Source organism: Drosophila mojavensis, unplaced genomic scaffold (assembly GCF_018153725.1).
Source record: "Drosophila mojavensis isolate 15081-1352.22 unplaced genomic scaffold, ASM1815372v1 contig_108, whole genome shotgun sequence".
Lineage (NCBI taxonomy): Eukaryota > Metazoa > Arthropoda > Insecta > Diptera > Drosophilidae > Drosophila > Drosophila mojavensis.
Genome location: NW_025318636.1, coordinates 1,050,133 through 1,071,964, shown reverse-complemented (window position 1 = coordinate 1,071,964; position 21,832 = coordinate 1,050,133). Strand labels below are relative to the sequence as shown.

At 39.6% G+C, this 21,832-nt stretch overlaps 1 protein-coding gene across 3 annotated transcripts in view; it reads right to left on the bottom strand.

The window, feature by feature from the left end:
- Positions 1 to 21,832, bottom strand: part of LOC26528218 (oocyte zinc finger protein XlCOF8.4) — a 57,560-nt gene that overhangs the window by 18,732 nt on the left and 16,996 nt on the right. For all 3 annotated transcript variants that reach the window (XM_032729203.2, XM_015166092.3, XM_044007935.1), the window contains exons 4-5: positions 21,752 to 21,821; positions 21,590 to 21,689 (exon numbers count right to left, since the gene is read on the bottom strand). In XM_032729203.2, the coding sequence (XP_032585094.1) occupies positions 21,590 to 21,689; positions 21,752 to 21,821 (170 nt within the window). The remainder of the gene's footprint in view (positions 1 to 21,589; positions 21,690 to 21,751; positions 21,822 to 21,832) is intronic.

The following is a 21,832-nucleotide window of genomic DNA, read 5'->3' as shown; positions in this document are numbered from 1 at the left end:
AGTCCCGTTTTATATGTATTTGCTATTATGTATGTGTTAGTGTGGGAAACGATTCTTAGTAAGAATTTCTTACTGCCTGTGGTATATTGTAAGTGTGTATGTTCATAATACGTGAACATTGGCGTGTGGCTGACACGGGCTTTTAATTGTGCGAGCGATTTCGAATTAAATCTGCAAAAGGGGGTGCTAACCGACCTTTTATTATCACTTCAGAGTTTTCTATTGTTAATTCTGCCAAAATTTATATAAGTTTTTTTTTTTTAACTATGGCTGAAACAAGTGCTATAAAAAAATCAACCGTTGGTGTCAAAAAATGTTAACAGAGAAATGGCGGGAAATGCATTATTGAAACGAGTGGCGCGAGTTATAGGAACAGTTCCATTCATTCTCCGGTTAGCTTATTTGCGTTTCCGTCTAAAGAATATTATTTAAACAAGTGGATTATAGCATGCAATTTACCTAATAATTTCGACCGGAAAAGGGCTAGAATATGCAACAGGCATTTTGAACGAAAATATATTGGGAAACGTTATTTAAAAGCCAATGCAGTTCCAACTTTACATTTGGGCAATTCAAATTTGATTTCAAATAATAATGCTGACGTAAGTGATGACATTTATTCATTGGACATACAGGAGGAAGCTATTACTCCTCATAGCTATCAAAAGAAATGCTTAAATAAAGTAGTGGATGACTTTATGAAGCCATCTGACACAGAACAGCAGCATCAGAGCAGCAATATTCAAACTCAAAGTGACGGGGAAGAAAATTTAGAGAATTTTCTGAGCTTTGACAATAGTTTACAAAATCAATTGTGGCAAGATTTAAGCGCTAGTAGGTCTTCTTTTTGTTCAAATTTTTTGAAAAGAGAGCAAAATGAGGTATATTATCGTAAAAAATATTATGAAATGAAAGTAGCTCTTCAGAATGTTCAGAATAAGAATTATAATTTGAAAAAAAGGTATTCATTTTTAAGAAATGCTCATAGGCAAAGAAACATTTACCAAAGAGCCAGAAAGGAGAAAAACAATTTACCTCATGTTTCAGACCAATCAAAGGTCTTATGTAAAATGCTTTTTTTTTTTTTAAATCAGGTTTATAACAGCGCTGAAAAAGTTATTTCGCAAAATATGCATTTCTACTCAGCTAGGGCATATGATTACCTTAGGGATGTTCTTAATTTAAGACTCCCGTGTAAGAAACAATTAAATCGCTGGGCGATTTTAAAAAATTTAGTTCCTGGATTTAATCCAGAGCTATTAGAAAACTTGAAGGACATTGTCGGAAAAATGAGCGCCAAGGAAAAATATACCGTATTAGTTTGCGATGAAATTAAAGTAAAGAGAGGTCTTCAGTATAATTCATCTCTTGACGAGATACAGGGATTTGAAAACGATGGCATAAAAAGGACTAAGTTTTTAGGACAGCAAGTCTGTGTTTTCCTTGTTAGGAGGCTGTTTGACAATTGGAAGTATGTTTTAAGCTATACGGTTTCAGCCCGTGGCATAAATCATACTGACCTAAAAAAGAAATTTGAAGAAAATATTGGACTATCGCAAGCATTGGGGCTTAAGTCAAAGCCGTTGTTTGCGATCAGGGATCCAATAATAAAGCAGTGTTTAATAGATGGGGTATTGATTTAAACAATCATAGCTTTGAGGTTAATGGTGAAAAATTTTTTGCGATATTCGATGCACCGCATCTTGTAAAATCCCTTAGAAATATTCTTTTAAAGAATAATATTTTAGCACCAGAAGGTACAGTTTCATGGGGAATAATTAGAAGATTATATGAAACTGAGACCAAGAATTTAACACGTTTATGTCCGAAATTGACCTTAAAACATGTCAGTCCGAATTGCTTTGAAAAAATGAAAGTGAAATTTGCCACACAAATCTTTAGCCACAGTGTAGATGCTGCGATACGCACAGTTGTCGAAACAGGTGGGTTTGCCGATTGCAAAGATAGTGCAGTTGCAACGGCAATATTTATAGATACAATTAATAATCTTTTTGATTGCTTAAATAGTCATGTATTATTTGATAGCAATCCTTATAGATGTGCCCTTAGGGAGAATAATAATGTCCATGAGTATCTTCAGGAAATGCGTGATTATTTCCTAAATCTGCATTATCCACACAAAGTATATTGCATTGATGGGATGTTGATTACAATCTCATCGGTAATTGCTTTGGCGGAAGATATTTGGAATAACAACACTGATATTTTCTTTGTTGCCACATCCAAATTAAATCAGGACCCGTTGGAGAATTTATTTTATTTGATTAGATGTCGGGGAGGAACAAATAGTAATCCAACAGTATTCGAATTCAATACAATAATATCTAAAATGCTATCCATGAAAATGTTGACATCAGCTTCGGTATCTGGAAATTGTATTCCAGATGAAGATTTGATGTTGGCCAATATCATAAAAGATAGCGGGTCCCAATTATCTGTTTTTCATGAACAATGTAATTCATGTCACACTCCAACCGAAATTGAACCCTTAGAAGATGATTTAGAAATAGAATTGTCATTAGATACAACCATTGCCAATATTAAAAATGATTTTAATGAAAATGCATTGCGATATTTTGCTGGGTATCTTCTACACAAACTGTTGCAAAACACTGATTGCGAAGTTTGTACAAATCTTCTAAAATCATCAGACGAAATGCAGTGTTCTTCTGAGTATTTGATACTCAATAAAAATTTTCATTATATAAATAGATATCTTAAATTGAAGGCCCCTTCTGACCATTTTTACAATTTGATAAAGCTGCATTTCGAATCATTTAGAAAAATTTTCGAAAAGAAACCATACATCGCTCGCATTAAAGAGAAAATTGTTCTGTACTGCATGCACGCTACAGCAAAATCATCTTTAGATAATGAATGGTTTTCTCCCACCCACCCTTGTTTTGAGCATAGAAAATCTATTCTTAATCAGTTTGTCTTAATTCTAATTAGAAAGAATTGTAAATGGCAAACTGAGAAAATTGTTGGTAAAACCAGCATAAGTAAAAGAAAATTAAAAATAATACATCAATAGGGAATTTGACTTTATATTAATTTTGGCACAATTCTCAGCAGTAGAAAACAGTGAAGTGATAATAAAAGGTCGGTTAGCATTCTCCTTTTCAGATTTAATTCGAAATCGCTCGCACAATTAAAAACCCTTGGTAGGCATTCGCCAATGTTCACGTATTATGAACATACATACATACATACATATGTATGCATGCGCATACATAATATACATACATACGTACTTAAATTTTTCACAGGAGGCATGACTAGAGATTCGCACATATGTACATACATACATATGTAATTGGATGTGTATGCATGTAAGTAAAAACATACTCATTATGCACAGTACAAATAATAACAATAATCTTAAAATCTGACATTATCATTGTAAACTCTCAACAGTATGGCAATGGAGGAAATGACGACGAACCCATCGTCGCCAAGAAGTCATAATTTTTGAACGCAACTGGCAAACACACATAGAAATTTATATTTCTAAATTGATTATTAATTTATCTTGTTAATGTTATTGAATTATAAACTTATTGAATTATCTTGTTAATTTTATTAAATTATCCTTGTTTTTATTGATTTCTTTATATTAAATTTAATGTTTTCTATTTTTATATTTATTAAATTAGTGAAATAATATTAAACAGATTCCTATTTAAAACAACTGTTTTTATGAATTGTTAATAGAAAATAAAAGGTACTTGAATACAAGCGCGCATCTTCAATTAAAACCCTAAATCGTTCACACCATTAAAAGTTGAGGTAGGCACACGCCAATGTTCATGTCCCATGCGTACACACAATCAAATGTATATACATACATACATACATATGTATGTGAGGACTTCACAAGATCGACCAAATGCAAATGCTGGACTGTAAAATTGCTACAGGCGGCAAGAGCTTCGCACACAGGCATACAAATGCTCATAGTACATGTAGCAACCGAGAGTGTGTATACATGCTAATCGCGAAAACATTTTCATTATGCGCACCAACGCTTTCATACCCTTCCCACAAATAATAACGAAAACGCATGGCAAACGGCTTGAAGAGTTCGGAATACACTTCACGTAAGGGAAGAAACGGCAGTCTAACGCGAAGAAATTTCGATTTTCGTGAGCTGCTGCTTGTGCTCACATGCATACATACATATACATATTGAGAGAGCAGAGAGCAGAGAGAGCGACAGAGCAAGAACAAAAATTGAGCATAGAGGCATCTTTTATTCAACATTTGACCATCTCGGTCGAGCGCATGAAGCGGAATGATTGTACTTTCGCATATTTTCGTAGCCCGAACCTAAAAAGTGAAGAGCCGAGCAAATACGAAATTGATAGGCCTTAGGAGACAGATTTTTCGGTGTTGAAAAACTTTGTACTACATGTCTAGTCTATGTGTTCTCTGGTCAGTGCGGTAACCTAACTGCAAAGTTTGGATGCTTATGCTCTAAAAATGTGAGAATTACTTGGTATTTTTCGATATCCCACGCCCCTAAAAAGGGCGTCACAATTATTATTGGCTCATCGATAGAGGATATTACTAGAAACTTAATTATCCAAATTTGCTTCTAGCTTTTATAGTTTCGGAGATATAAACTTTTGCGCTTTGCCACACCCCCCGTAGGTGGACATATATCCGTAGAAGCTTTTTGGTCTTGGGCGGTCAGCCCGAGTATATATATATTTGAGGTCTTTAGCATTGTTGCCAATTTTTGTGGAGCATTAAAATCTGTTTTTAGTGGGAAGATACTTAAAAAACCGAAATTTTGTAAAAAACAAGTAAGAAAGCTCTTGTCGAGACTGCTCGACTACGAGATCCCCTGAACCCTTCGAGCAACTGATATTTCAATAATTATTCGTATATGAACACATACACGCACACACACAGACATACGCATTGGCTGCAATGTTGGCTTACTATGGGAAGTTAATTGTTTAATAACTTTCCTTTTGGATGGACTATCTTCATGAAACTTTCAGATTATGAATATAACATAGATATGCATATATTTGCCAAAGCACAAGTCCCTAGTATTTGAAATACGTCTTTTACAAATGTGAATTAGGGGTGGGGGCAAATTACAACAAAAACCGAAATTGTATAAAATGCATATAAGTATACATAAAAAATTTAGAGAGTCTAGCTTTAAGGATGTATCAGATATAAATTTATTACTGGTTTTCGATAATGTTTTTAATCGATAAGAAAATAACGGAGCAAGTTAAAGCAAAACTCGATATGCGCGTGCTATACACGGACCTAGGAAGCAAAATTTCATGTCTCTAACTCTTATATCTTCTGAGATCGACGCGTTCAAACATACGGACAGACGGACGGACGGACAGACGGACAGGGCCAAATCGACTCAGCTCGTCGCCCTGATCAAGAATATAGGGTCAGCCACGCCTCCTTCTGCCTGTTGCATACATTTAACAAAACCATTATACCCTGATTTCCCATTGAAAATGGGTTCAGGGTATACAAAATCGGAAAAAAGGCTGATGTTTTTATACCCTTAACCCATTTTCAAATACAATTTTCGTAGCTCGAACCTAAAATTAAGGAGCCGAGCGAATCCAAAGCTGTCTGGGGTGTTAAAGCCTCAGAAAAAGCGTGCAAAAGCTTTCCACTAGATGTCTAGTCTATGTGTTCTCTGGTTAGTGCAGACACATATAGGCACACACGTATAAACACGCATGGCTGCATGTCGGCTTACTGGGAACTTAATTGGTCGATAACTTGTCTTATGGATGTAAATTCCTCATGAAACTTTCAGATCGTGATTATAACCTTAAAGTGCGTCCATAAGCCAAAACACAACTCTCTAGTATTTGAAATACGCCTTTTACAAAGGTGTGGGTGAGGGGGTAGATACATTAACAAAAATCGAAATTGTATAAAATGTATCTAAATATATACAGTAGAATCCGGTTATAGCGACACTCAAGGGACCGTCGATTTTACGTCGCTATACCCGGAGGACGCTTTAACCAGAAAAAGTAAAAAATATATTTTTTTTCTTTTTTTTACGGTTGCCATAGCTTTTACTATAAAACAATTTAAATTTTTAATCAAAATAACAATTTTTTATAAACTTCTTTCAATAACATGGTTTAGAAACATTTTTGTGACGTCGGCATTGTACTTTGTCTCTCTCCCTCTCTCTGTCTTAGCAGCATTTGTGGCGTTACTACGCACACAAGCAAGTGTACTGATCACTGATGAATACATACATGTTACATTTCTAACAGAGTATTTTTATGCTGAAATTTGTTGTCATTATTTTTTATTTTATTTTTTTTATCACGTCGTAATAACCGGTGATTGACTGAAAAATATGAAAAAATCGTCAGCATAAGCGGATTGTCGTTAAAAGCGGAGACGTACTAAGCGGAGGCTCTTTCATATAAGTTTGTATGGGGACCAACCAAGACATCGAATTTTTAGCGACATAACCGGTTGGACGCTTTTAGCGGAGTCGTTATAACCGGATTCTACTGTATTTAAAATTTGGAGACGCTTTAAAGATGTAGGAGATATAATTTAATAACTAATTTGCGATAAGGTTTTATGGATAACAAAGAAACTGAATGAGTTATCGATTTTTGGAGATAAACTCGATATGCGCGCTATATATACCTACATTTAAAAAAATCTGAAGTCTCTAGCTTACATCTTCTGAAATCGATGCGTTCGTATATGTACTTTATTTGGTCTGCGATGATTCCTTCTGCCTGTTACATACTTTTCACAAAACCGTTATAGCCTAAATTCCCATTTTCAATGGGTTCAGGGTATAAAAATAGAAATAGATTTGAAACAAAATGTTAGTTAAGCTTGAATTGTGAAAAAGAACATATTTCACCTACTAACCGACAGTTATTTAAGCTCAGCACTTAACAAAAACACATCGCAACTCGCTTTACTCTTCGCTTTGGCTCTCTTCTACATGTAAATCTGCATGCAGAGCTTTCTCGCACACTGTCGCTCAATATTATCGCAGCGCTTATCGCAGCCACTCTGATATTTGCCTAATACATTTCACAAGGCAATTATACCCTGATTTCCCATATTCAATGGGTTCAGGGTATATTTAAAAATTAAGTATAGTGGGAGGTCATACAAGAACCTTCCAACGGTCGAGCGTTTCAAACGTAAAAATTATGCAATTACATTACTAATATTCTCTTTGTGCAAGAGGCCGGTTCCGTTATTTTTAATGTTAATTGACAACTGTATTGTGACGACTCATTTTCAACTTGTGCCCTGAACCCCGATTTTAAATTTAGTTGATATTCCAATTATACATATGACGCTTCTTTTACGTATAAAGATATAAGTAAGAAAGCTGTAGTCGAGACTTAATTTCTATTTACACAAAAGACAACAAGTAAGAAAGCTCTAGTCGAGACTGCTCGACTAAGAGATCCCCTGAACCCTTGGAGCAATAGATATTTCAATAATTTTTTCGCGTCTTTCAGCTTACACAAGAAACACGCACACACACACACACACACACACACACACACACACACACACGCACACACACACACATACACAAACGACAGTTCGAATTGCGTTTTCACGGAGTGCGGTCGATGTCATCGTGATCCATCGTAGACAATAGCTTGAACTGTGTTTTCCCCTGAGAAAGTGGAAAGAACTGAAGTCAACGTGTTTGCTGTGGGCGGGGCGTACCCAGCGACCTCAAAAAAACTACCAGAGACTTACTGCGCGGCGGTTCGTGGAATTCCCAAGCGGTATAATTCGGTGGTGCAAGAGAAGGGGGGCGATAGCGTCATTGTTTTGGCGTCAGGGCTTCTCTCCTTTCCTTGTCTTTTGTGGGCGCGTAAATTTTGTTACTTTAGGCGTCACACTTGCGCAATAATAAAAATCAGGTGCATTCACTCTAACAGCTGTTAGTAGTGCTGGAAATTGCATCGGGCAATCAGCTGCTCACTAACGTTGGTGAGTTGCTAAGCCTTATCAAAGACAGCAACCTAGCTGCTGGAGTGAAGTAGCAGTTATTAAAAGTAGTGCATACTTTCGGGCTCTCACTGTAGTCAAGTTGAGTTTAAGTTACTGCGGGTTGTAAACTCAGATTATATTAGTAGCCATTGCCCACTACAGGCTTCACGCCGTGGTAGTCGGAGCAGAAATGGATGCCATGATGGAGGACGAGCTGCAAGCTTTTGCGCGTCGTTCCTCGTTGCAGCGATCGCCGCAGCAACAACAGAGGGCGTTGGTGCAGCCGTCGACTTCTAATAAGGCTCCAGTGGCTGAGTGCCAGGCACCCAAGTCACTAAAAGAAGCGTTAGCTCAAATAGGAGCTACACTAGAGGGTTTGTCTGCCTTATTTGGGGGTCAGCGGCATATAAATGCCTTAATGAGAGAGGAGCTGGCTAGGCTGGTCAGCCTTCACAAGACGGCCGAAGCGTTCTGCAACCGTTCGGTTAAAAACTGTGAGGTGCAGACCACGCCACTCAAAAAAGTAGGCGAAAATGTTAAGGCAGCGAGCATTAGTGCTACAGTAGGTAGCAATACTCCCAAGCGGTCGAGGGAAGTTGCCTCCGAACAGAGGAAAACTCCCTCAAAAAAGCCGAGGCCCAATAGAAGTGCAGCGAACCCAAAAGAACCAATGGCTCTACGGGCTGCAGCTGAAACTTCAAACCAGGCCGCTCGACAGACAAACCAGAGCAGCTAGACAGTCGTTAAAGGGCGAAAGCCTATGCGAAAACGTCCCAGGACTGACGCGATTGCGATTTCAGGCGTAGGGGGTTGCAGCTATGCGGACATGCTCCGTGTAGTTAAAAGCGACTCAAATTTGAAGCATCTGAGCAGCGACGTTCAAGGCATTAGGAAGACAGCTAAGAGGGACCTCTTATTGCAACTGAGTAGGAAGCCGGAGCATAGCGCTGAGGCTCTGCACGAAGCTGTAGGCAAGGCCTTGGGACACCGAGCGGTAGTTAAAACACTTACCGAATCGGCCCAAGTTGAGATTCGCGATCTAGATGAGTTAGCGACCAAAGAGGAGATCTTGGAGGCAATTAGGGTGGAGTTGAAGGATAGCTCACTCCCCATTGAGGCTATCAAATCGCTTCGGCCAGCTTTTGGTGGACAGCAAAGAGCTACGGTTGCTCTTCCAATTGGGAAAGCTAAAACTCTGCTCGAGCTGTCCAAAATTAGAATAGGATGGGTAGTTTGCCGTATCCGAGCCGTGGAGCAGCCTAAACGCTGTTTCAAGTGCCTCGATTACGGTCATATGGCAGCTAACTGCGGCAGCGACTGTGACTTAAAGGGCGCCTGTTTCAGGTGTGGAGAGATGGGTCACAGTGCAAAAGCATGCACCAAGCCACCAAAATGTAGCCTCTGCATCCGGAAAGGTGAAAAGCAGACGGACCATTCAGCAGGCAGCTTCAAGTGCCCATCTTACCGTGAAGCTGCTCGTAAAATGAAATGTTAAGGTTTTTGCAGCTTAACTTAAATCATTGTGTTGCTGCCCAAGATCTTCTAGAGCAGACCATTAGGGAAAAATGTATAGATGTAGCTTTTCTCAGAGAGCCTCACCACTGTAGAACCAGCTGCCCTAGGACATGGTCAACAGACGTTAATGGCAAAGCTGCGTTGTGGGTATGCGGCAACTCAAGTCATTCAATGGGTTCGTACGTGGCCGATATGGTAGCTTATGGCTTTACAGTTGCTATCTGGCCCCCAGCATGCAGCTCAGTGAATTCACGACGGTGCTCGACGAGCTTGCCGAGGATGCTAGGGGTCGGAAGGCCATTATAGCTGGAGATTTTAACTCCTGGGCGCTAGAATGGGGTAGCCCCACAACAAATGCCAGAGGTCGTATCCTACTGGAGATCTTCGCGACACTAGATGTTGCACTGCTCAACACTGGCCATGAGTACACCTTCAGTCAGGCGGGATACGGGTCTGTTATCGACATTACTTTTGTCACTTCATCCCTCTTTCGGGGAGCAACATGGAGCCATTGCGATAGCTATACAGGCAGCGATCATACGGCACTTCTGTTCACAATAGGTGAGCCACCTGCCAGGGCGTCAACATTGTGGAGGGAGTCGTATCGGCTAGATACTTTTGATCCCGCGGTCTTTTCAGAGGCCATTCAGTCTCTGGGTACAATTGGTAATGCTGAGGCCAGAGCATGCCAAATAGTAGCCCAAATACAGAGTGCCTGCAATAGCAGCATGTTACGCCGCAAGCAGTTCACGCGACAACATGAGCCTACGTATTGGTGGAATACGCAAATAGGTGACATTCGTCGCAAATGCATCCAGGCGAGAAGAAGCTACCAACGGGCTCGCGGTAGGTCAACGTTTTTTGGGAAACAGTTAGCTTACCAGGCAGCTAGAAGACAGCTGAAGAAGGCCATTCGGGCAAGCAAAAGAGAATGTTTTTTACAGTTGTGCGACTCAGCCGAATATGACCCTTGGGGCAGGGCATATAAGATAGTAGTTAAAAGACTATACGCAGATAGACAGGTGCTGCCTACGGATCGTCTGGAGCTTAAATCGATTGTGGAAACACTCTTTCCAGAAAGTTTAAGCTCCATTCACGCCCCTGAGTCCGAGTCTGCTGATCAGGGCTCAACGAGCACTGAAATTGCTGAAATTGTTTTAGTTACAGAGGAAGAAATATCAGTAGTTCTCCGAGGTCTTAGAACCAACACAGCTCCAGGGCCGGACGGGATCCCAAATCGTGCGCTAAAGCTAGCCCTCGCCTTGCACCCAAGTACGTTCGCCGAATTATTTAACGAATGCCTGATCCAAGAGACGTTCCCGGCAAAATGGAAAGCCCAGAATCTGGTATTGCTACCCAAGGCTGGCAAACCACCAGATGAGCCATCTTCGTACAGACCGATCTGTCTCTTAGACACCATGGGAAAGGTGTTTGAGAAACTGATCTGCTCTAGGCTGGAGACTGCGATTGCAAGCGCCGGAGGCCTGTCACCAAACCAATTTGGATTCCGGAAGGCCCGGTCAACAACGGACGCGCTTAACAAAGTTGTCGGTCTGGCCACTTCCGCCATTCAAGGCACCAGATGGAGGCACGGGACGAAGGAATACTGCATCATTGCGACCCTGGATGTAAGGAATGCCTTCAACACAGCTAGTTGGGATATGATACTGAATGCGCTGTCACAATATAATATCCCTAAATATCTAAGAGAGATAATAAAGAGCTACTTCAGAGGAAGAACACTGGTATACAACACGAGTGAGGGTCCCCAAACTCATACAGTGTCAGCTGGAGTACCCCAAGGCTCAGTGCTGGGGCCTCTCCTATGGAACATCATGTACGACGGCGTACTGCGCTTGGAACTACCAGCAGGCGCGCACACCATTGGCTTTGCTGATGATGTAGCTGTCGTAGCCATAGGAAAGGAGCTCAAAGATACAGAGGATATGTGCAGCGAAAGTATCAATCGCATACGAAGCTGGTTGACAGGAGCTGGGCTCGAGCTAGCGGCACACAAGACCGAAGTTGTACTGGTCAGCAGTCGCAAAAGAGTGGAAACTGCGAATATAAAGATCGGCAGCGTCACCATTGCGTCAAAGAGGGCGATAAAATATCTTGGTGTCATGATAGACACAAGATTAACTTTCCGCGAGCACTTAGAATATGTGCATAAAAAGGCAGCTGATTCTTGTAGAGCTCTCTCGAGAATCATGCTTAACACGCGGGGACCTAAACAGCAACGACGTCTCCTCTTAATGAGCGTCATTAGGTCTGACATCCTCTATGCTGCGCCAATATGAGCAAGAGCGATGGCAACGCCGAGCTACAGCCGAGGCATTTGCGCGATCTACAGGCTGAGCGCAATCAGAGTCAGCTGCGCTTTCAGGACTATCTCCGATGACGCGGCGCTCGTCATAGCCGGTATGGTGCCACTGGAGTATTTGGTCGCCGAAGCCGTGGAGCGGAATTCGCACGGGCCTACGCGACTCAACGCTGTCAGGGCGAACAGCATCGCACGATGGCAAAGAAGGTGGAATAGCTCAGCTAAAGGGCGGTGGACGCACAAGCTCATCCTGGAGCTTGAACCATGGGTTAACCGCAAACATGGCGAGGTTAACTTCTACCTTACGCAGATCCTCTCGGGTCATGGATGCTTTCGGAGCTATTTGAAGCGCTTTGGCCACGAGGAATCTGACGAGTGCCCCTGGTGCGAGCGAGGGCATGTGGAAGACGCCAACCACATTCTTTTCGAATGTGGACGGTTCCTGGAGGAGAGGCGTCGTCTGGAAGAGGCAGTGGGCCGCTCCCTTAGAGCGGACAACTTAGTCAACGCCATGCTGGAATCGGAGGAAGCTTGGGAACTAACAAGCACCTTCGCGGCCACGGTGATGATGGAGCTCCGCAGAGTCGAGCGACTGAGAAGACGAGCTGTCCCAGGCTAAGGTAGCGCATAGTGCTTGCGAAGCAATGCTTTATGGCCGTCCCGCAAGCACCGCGCGCTATCCTAGCCACCACGCAACTTGCAATTTGTTTAATTTTGTCAATAAATGAATATAAAAAAAACAAAAAAAAAACACATACACAATCATTAACATACATATACACACACAAGCATAAACACGCATGGGCGGCAGTGAGCGCTAGAAGATATAATTTTATAACTGGTTTTCGATAAGGTTTTTTATCGATAAAAAAGATCGGGATGAGTTATCGATTTTTAATGATAAACTTGATATGCGCGCTGTAATTACGGACATTTTAAAAAAATTTGAAGTCTCTAGCTCTTATATCTTCTGAAATCAACGCGTTCATAAATACGGACAGACGGACAGGGCCAAATCAACTCAGCTCGTCGCCCTGATCAAGAATATATATATACTTTGTGGGGTCTGCCACGCCTCCTTCTGCCTGTTACATACATTTCAACAAAACCATTATACCCAGATTTCCCATTGAAAATGGGTTCAGGGTATAAAAACGGTGCGCACGCATACGCACGCACGCATGACCAGGCATTGTCTGCAGTGTGGTCTTACTACGAGATATTATTATACCCTGCACCCATTTTCAATGGGAAATCTGGGTATAATGGTTTTGTTGAAATGTATGTAACAGGCAGAAGGAGGCGTGGCAGACCCTTCTACACCTTTATTGCTAGAGTTTCCAAATATTTAATGAATGGTTATATGCAATTTATTCAATTTCGGTTTTTGTTAAAATTTACCCCCACCTCTGTGTCCTACCCCCTCACCAACATATTTGTAAAAGGCGTATTTCAAATACTAGAAACTTGTGCTTTGGCAAATACATGCATATACATGTTATAAATATAATCATGAAGATCGTATGTTGATAAAAAAATTATTAAACAATTAAGTTCTCATAGTAAGCGCACACTGCAGCCCATGCGTGTTTAGGCGTAAGTGCTTGTGTGTATATGTGTTTGTGTATGTGTATGTATGCCTGTGTGTGCATGCGTGTGTGTGGGTGTATGTGTGTGTTTATGCTTGTGTGTGTATGTATGCCTGTGTGTGCGTGCGTGCGTGTGTGTGTGTGTGTGTGTGTGTGTGTGTTTGTCTGTGTAAGCTGAAAGACGCGAAAAATTATTGAAATAGCTATTGCTCCGAGGGTTCAGGAGATCTCGTAGTCGAGCAGTCTCGATTAGAGCTTTCTTACTTGTTGTCTAATATGGTTGTTGAAAAATATCAATATATCGATATATTTTTCAACAAAAATATATTTATACCGGAATATTTTTGCAATTCGAACCAAAAATCGTTCACACAATTCTTAATCGCTGTAGGCACACGCCAATGTTCATGTCCCATGCATACACACATACACATACACACACGCGCATTTAAAGGCACATAGGCATACAAATGCTTCTACAAGTGATATCCCATAATTGTGAGCATCGCATCCCATGCGTACACACAATCAAAGGTATATATAAGTTAAGCGCTCCCACACTAGAGTACTAGTGATTGGGGACGCTGTGTTGGGTTCTTGTGAATATATAACAACTTTGTGTTCAATGAAATAATATATTTTATACAATTTGGAACAATAGGTCTAAACTCTCTCTAGTCCGAATATAAACTGAACTAAATCTGTTCAACTGGTTAGGTTCTCCCCTTGAATGTCTGACTGGACTCTCCAGCCTCCTTAGATTGTCAATTGTCTTAACTCTTCCCCATCCAAATATCTGCGTCCCGCAGATCAGCGTGCATATGTGCATTATAATGATATTCATCCAACATAAATTGTCCAATATAATGATATTTATCCAATATAAATTGCCCAATATAATGATATTTATCCAATATAAATTTATTATCCATAGTCGATAGTTCCAGAGTCCATAAATTAACATAAAGAGGGCCATCGATATCCACCTTCAAGTTAATTCAAAGCATTCATAATTCCATACATTTAGTATTCATTTGTGGTTATGACAATACATCCAACATTGTAAGCGCATTTATTTTATTCTCTCTGGCATCTCAGAAATCCCTATTACCATGAATGATCGAAACTAGGATGGATATACTATTTTCTTAAGTGTGATTTATGAAGAATTTTTCCAGTTTTGTTTTGATTGTCACATTGCGGTTTTCCTTTACTTCGTCTTTTGCAAATCTTTTTTTGTCCTTAGTCTTAATTTGATTTTTTCTTTTATAGTATTTCATTGAATTACTAATTGTATTGAATTGCGTGTGTTATGTGTATTACTACGTGTGTTATTGCGATGTCTGTTATAGAATTACTTGAATTACCGATTACTAGTTGTATTATCTTTTGTTACCGAACCGGCAAACAGTTTTTATTATTTTATATGGCTTGGGAAGCCCTCAGGATCCTTTTTGGTGTAAGGCCTACTTAGGTGAGGGTGGTGCCACAATCATCTGGTCTCTCTCTTGCTTTGATTTCATTTATTTATTTATTTTACTTTTTTCTTTTATGTATAGTTTCTAGACTTATTCTTTTCCGAAAGGGAAGCCCAAAGTATTCCTCTTTGGTTCTAAGACCTATTAGGGTAAGGGTTATTCCACGATCGAATAGAAGGTCTCCGCAATACATGTTTTTATACCCTGAACCCATTGAAAATGGGAAATCAGGGTAAAGTGGTTTTGTTGAAATGTATGTAACAGGCAGAAGGAGGCGTGGCAGACCCCACAAAGTATATATATTCTTGATTAGGGCGACGAGCTGAGTTGATTTGGCCCTGTCCGTCTGTCTGTCCGTCCGTCCGTATGTATGAACGCGTCGATTTCCGAAGATATAAGAGTTAGAGAATTCAATTTTTTTAAATGTCCGTAATTACAGCGCGCATATCAAGTTTATCATTAAAAATCGATAACTCATCCCGATCTTTTTTTATCGATAAAACCCCTTATCGAAAACCAGTTATAAAATTATATCTTCTACTCCTTTATTGCTAGAGTCTCCAAATTTTTAATGTATGCTTAAATGCAATTTATACAATTTCGGTTTTTGTTAAAATTTACCCCCCACCTCTAAATTCACCCCCTCACCCTCACTTTTGTAAAAAGCGTATTTCAAATACTAGAGACTTGTGCTTTAGCAGTTACATACATATTCATGTTATAGTCATAATCTAATAATAATAAGTTTCATGAAGATCGTACGTCCACAAAAAAAGTTATTAAACAATTAAGTTCTCATAGTAAGCGCACACTGCAGCCCATGCGTGTTTATGCGTGGGTGCTTGTGTGTGTATGTGTGTGTGTATGCGTGTGTGTATGCGTGTGTGTGTATGTATGTCTGTGTGTGCGTACGTGCGTGTATGTGTGTGTGTGTGTGTGTGTGTGTGTGTGTGTGTGTGTGTGTGCGTGTTTCTCGTAGTCGAGCAGTCTCGACTAGAGCTTTCTTACTTGTTATTTTTGCATATTTATGCTTTGCTTGTTGATTAGAGATTTCCAGATAACCGCCTTTTTATTTCGTTATATAGTTAGTGCTTTAATTCCTTTTAATTTATACGGAAACCCATCATTCAACACAGGTGGAAATTGTGACGTTTATTTTTTATGACATTTGTCTTACGGCAAGGATTTGAACCTCGATACGAGAATCAATCTCGTACCACCATTATGCCTGCAAATTTCTTTTATTTTCGTTTTAAGACTCGTCTCGGCACGGATTTGAACCTAGGTATTGCCAATACCACCATTTAGCTACGCTTTCTTTTATGTTATAGTATAGTATAGTATAGTTAATTATGTTATTATTTATTGTATTATGTTATGGCAAGGACTTTCACCCCATTACTTTGCAAATCGCAGAAGTACTTCGTAATTTTGCCAACAATTTCCCAATTGGATTGGAACAATTTATTTGTACTTGCTTTTTTAATAAGCTATTTTTATCGAATTATTGACACGTCACCATTTCCCTTTATTTCCGTGAAGAATGTGGGTCCCGGGCGCCAGTTAAACGCTTCCACACTAGAGTACTAGTGATTCGGGACGCTGTGTTGGGTTCTTGTGAATATATAACAACTTTGTGTTCAATGAAATAATATATTTTATACAATTTGGAACAATAGGTCTAAACTCTCTCTAGTCCGAATATAAACTGAACTAAATCTGTTCAACTGGTTAGGTTCTCCCCTTGAATGTCTGACTGGTCTCTCCAGCCTCCTTAGATTGTCAAAAGTCTTAACTTATATACATGCATACCTACATATGTATTTGAGCACGTCACAAAATCGACCAAATGCAAATGCTGGGATTTAAAATTGCTATAGGCAGCAAGAGCTTCGCACACAGGCACACAGTAGGCTCATAGTACATGTAGCATAATGTAAGTGTGTGTGTGTGTGCATGCTCGTCGCGAAAACATTTTCATTATGCGCATCAACGCTTTCATACCCTTCCCACAAATAATAACGAAAACGCATGTCAAACGGCTTGAAGAGTTCGGAATACTCTTCACTCAGAAGGGAAGACATAGGTCCTTGCTTCGACGAAATTTCAATTTTCGTGAGCTGCTGCTTGTGCTCACATGCATACATACATATACATATTTGACAGAGGAGAGAGGAGAGAGCATCGAGAGAGAGAGCAAGGGAAACATTCAGCATAGAGGGATCTTTTGTTCAACAGTCGACCATCTCGGCCGAGCGCATGAAGAGATGAGATTTTGTGTTCCCATATTTTCGTAGCCCGAACCTAAAAGTGAGGAGCCGAGCAAATACGAAGTGGTCTGGGAACTAATGCTCGAAAAAAGTGTGCAAAACGCTTTACACTACTTGTTCGGTCTATGTGTTCTGTGCAGTGAATCTATTTCAGTTTTGCCAAATCGGCTTCCGAAAGTAAGGTGGCGTAGTTAGTAGCTGCGTGACGCTCGATCGAGAAGTCGCAGGTTCGAATCCCGACCATACTAAATGGGCATTTTTATTAGTAGTATCTAGTGCTACGAGAGGCCTTCGAGCAATACATACACACACACATACACACAAACATACATAGATACATACACACGCTCATACGAAAACACATACACACACAAGCACCCACGCATAAACACGCATGGGCTGCAGTGTGCGCTTACTATGAGAACGTAATTGTTTTTTTGTGGACATACGATCTTCATGAAACTTCAGAACTTCAGATCGTAATTATAACCATAATATGCGTGCACTTGCCAAAGCACATGTCTCTAGTATTTGAAACACATTTGGAGACTGTAGCTCTAAAGATGTAGGAGATATAATCTTATAACTGATTTTCGATAAGGTTTTTCATCTATAAACAAGTAAGAACGTTGCAGTCGGGCGATACCGATTGCAGAAGACTCATTCACAGCCCAAACGCTGTCAACCAGAGTATATAGTGCAATTTTCAAGTCTAGTGCGCAGCAAAAAACACGGCATTTTGCCATTAAAATTGGAAAATCATCGATAGCTATTGCATTCAAATTACATACATATATAATTTATACCATTTTGATTTTTATTATATATGTATTTATATCCATACATTCAAGCTAACAGCAGATCAGCGCGATTTTCCTATGCTTGTGCACACACCATCGTCTATTCTATGCGTACAGACAGAAGCGTGCCTTTTCTCACATTCTTAGAATTTCGATTGATTTCTGGACTTTCTAGCCGTTACTGTAGTTTTGTCTGATGACGCTCTCTTATTAAGCTATTCTATTTTAGCAACTGATTCTTCGATCAAAGCAGTGGCGCGGGTGCTAAGGGCGACACAAGTAATGTTAGAGTAGGGGAGGTTCGAACCTCTACTATGTTATTATTATTATTTTTTTTTTTCCATACATATTTCGTTTTTTATAAAATAGATATTTTATTGGGAAGGTTCGAGCTTGACTGAATGGCACTTAATACTTTTCATTTTCTTAGTCGAATAATTTTATAAGTTTAAATTTGTTCTTCTTAAATAGCCCTCAAAACATATACGCAAATACATACATATGTATATATAATTATATATGTTTGCCTGCGCGCATAGCATCAAGCATTCCAGCCTTATACACGCGCTCATTTGTATGTGTGTATGTATGTACACATAAATGCGTGCTCTAGCATATTCTAAGAATCCCGTTGCGATTGATTTGTCTTTGCATTGTTTTTGAATTTCCAGCCGCTACACTGGCTTTTCTTTGCTATGTGGCGTCATAACAATAATGTGATTTCATTTTAACTACTATTAATCGAAACGACGCGGTGGTGCTGTAGGCTGAAGCGCCGGCGATCTTTATTTTAGCTATTTTGACAATCATGCTGTTTGGGTTGGGTGCGAGTTCAAATCCCGCTGAAAACATTTTTTTGTAAATTGCAAATTTTTGTTATTTTAGCTTTTTTATATTTTATTAATTTTATAAAAATGTTTCCTTCCGTGCTATCAATGCCTATAAGCCTACTTATGTGTACATATACATAAATAGATGACGCATGACGCATATAAATGTCGCAATTCGGGCACTGTAAATGCCGATTGCCACGCCCCTAGTGGCCGTCTGCTCCTCAATTTTAGCCAGTTCTTAGAACGAGCAACCGGTTACCTAAATGCAAAATTTGAATTCTTACGCTCAAAAAATGTGAAAATTACAGGGTATTTTTCGATATGCCACGCCCCTAAAGAGGCTTAAAAATTATTTTTGGGGCATCGATAGAGGAGGCCACCAGTAACTTAACTATCCAAATTTGAAGCTTCTAGCTCTTAAACTGTAGGAGATATAAACTTTTGCGGTTTGCCACGCCCCCTATAGGCGGACATATATCTACCATAGCTCGTTGGACTTGGGTGATCAACCCGCGTATATATACCAAATTTCAGATCTCTAGCATCAATAGTGCCTAAAATATAGCAGAATTCGAAAAATCACTATATCTTCAGGTCCGATTTGCCACGCCCCTAGTGGGCGTAGATATATTTCACCCATCTTCATAGAATTAAAACATTAGCTTACGTGCAAAATTTCAGCATTCTAAGTTTATAACTTTAGGAGATACAGTTTTGTCCGATTTGCCACGCCCCTAATGGGCGGAGATATATCCGCCATAGCTTGTGATCTTGGGTGGCCGGCGCGGACCTACATACCAAATTTCAGCTTTCTAGCTCTTCAACAAACATGATTTATGGTATATCGGAAAATGCATTTTCCGATTTGCCACGCCCCTAGTAGGCGGATCGGGAAAATTTTAACACTTTATAAATCGGAGATATACACGAGTATGTGTTCCAAATTTCAAGTCTCTAGCTTCAATAGCGCCGAAATAGATTGCGTTCATACGGACAGACGGACAGACGGACAGACGGACGAACAGCAAGACGGACATTGCACAAAACCAATATACTCATTTCACTTTCGTGAATGAGTCTAAAAAATATCGGGACGAGTTTTCGATTTTTAATGATAAACTCGATATCCGCGCTGTAAATACGGACATTTTAAGATCAAATTTTAAGTCACTAGCTCTTATATCTTCTGAAATCGACGCGTTCATACATACGGACTGACGGACAGACAGACATATGGACAGGGCCAAATCGACTCAGCTCGTCACCCTGATCAAGAATATATATACTTCGTGGGGTCTGCCACGCCTCCTTCTGCCTGTTACATACATTTCAACAAAACCATTATACCCTGATTTTCCATTGAAAATGGGTTCAGGGTATAAAAATGAAATCACTGATAGACATGCGAAATAATTGTAATAGTTTGTTTCATCGCCATATTGCAGCTCTTTTAAAAGGTTCTGATCCACTCATTCACCCAACACTTTCTTTTCTGACAGACTTTGATCTCCTCACTTTTTTTTTTGGCAGACTTTGATCTTCTCACTTTTTTTTTTTTTATCAAAATGGCTAATATAGCAACAGGAGCAAATCTCGATTTTTGTGCCGACATAATATAAACACGTCGCTATTCCTTGACTTTTTCAAAACAACAGAACTTGCAAATGAGTGTCCACTTGCAAGCAATGCAAACAAAAAATGAAAGCACGTGTAGACATTAACGCAATATATTGCACGAAATAGCCATGCAACAATTTGCGTGCAAAACAAAAATTGAAGTAATTTGCATGCAATATTTGCATTGGTGTGAGCATTTGTGCAAACTTTTGCTGCAAATTATTTTTAAGTGGCCGCAAATTGTTTGCATCGTGTGTACCCAGCTTAAGAGCTAGAGGATTGTAATTTTTTTCCCATGTATACCACGCGCATATCGATTTTTTCTATCGGTTAGAACATTACCGAAAATCACGAATAAATTTATATCTGCTATATCTTTAAGGTCAAATAAAGCCGTCAAATTTTAAATGTAGATTCATATGTACTTTATAGAATTTTGGCTTTTCCTAAAATTTAACCTTTACCCCTATATCCACCTTGTCAACCTTATCCTCACAAAAGGCGTATTTCAATATCATAGACTTGTACCACTAACCAGAGAACAGATAGACTAGACATGTAGAAAAAACTTTTCTACAGCAGAAAATGTTAAATTGGTGGAACATTTGCTATTGTCCTCTCTCTCTATCTCCCTCTATCGTCTCTCAAATCACCGAACTCAGCAGCGCAGAAAAATTGAAATTTGTCCGCGACGATCCCAGATCTTTTCATTTGAGTGTAGGGTATAACTCGATCATAAAAGCGTTTGTCCGGCTCATGCAATTAAAATGTAGCGTTTCGATGTTTGTGTGCACGCTCGTCGTATAGTCGTCGACCAACTTAACATTTTCTGCTGTAGAAAAGTTTGTTCTACAGGTCTAGTTTATGTGTTCTCTGGTTAGTGCTTGTACTTTGACATCTGAGAGTTTCATGAATATAGTCCGTCAACAAGAAAAGCAATCAAGTCACCGTAGTGAACCCATACTTCAGCTAATGCGTATGCTTGTGTGTATGTGCGTGTGTGCATGTGCGAATAATTATTGAAATATCAGGTGTTCAAAGGGTTCAGGAGATCTCATAATCGCCCAGTCCCGACTATAGCTACTTGTTTTTTTTTTTTTTTGGTTATTTATGACTTCAGTGCATTGAAATAATTGAATTATTACCTTTATGTGTGTCATCCTATGATAATATAAGTTACTGCTAGCAGTAAACTTTTTTCCGCATACTTGACATTCATGGGGCTTTTCACCTGAGTGAATCCGTCTATTATAATGTTGTAGATATTATTTACCTAATTTGTTGTGTATTTTATGATATGTTTTTACCTGTGAGTATTTAGAGAGCTTGAAGTACTAAATCCTTTTCCACAAACCGAACAAATATGAGGTTTCTCCCCTGCAAAGCAA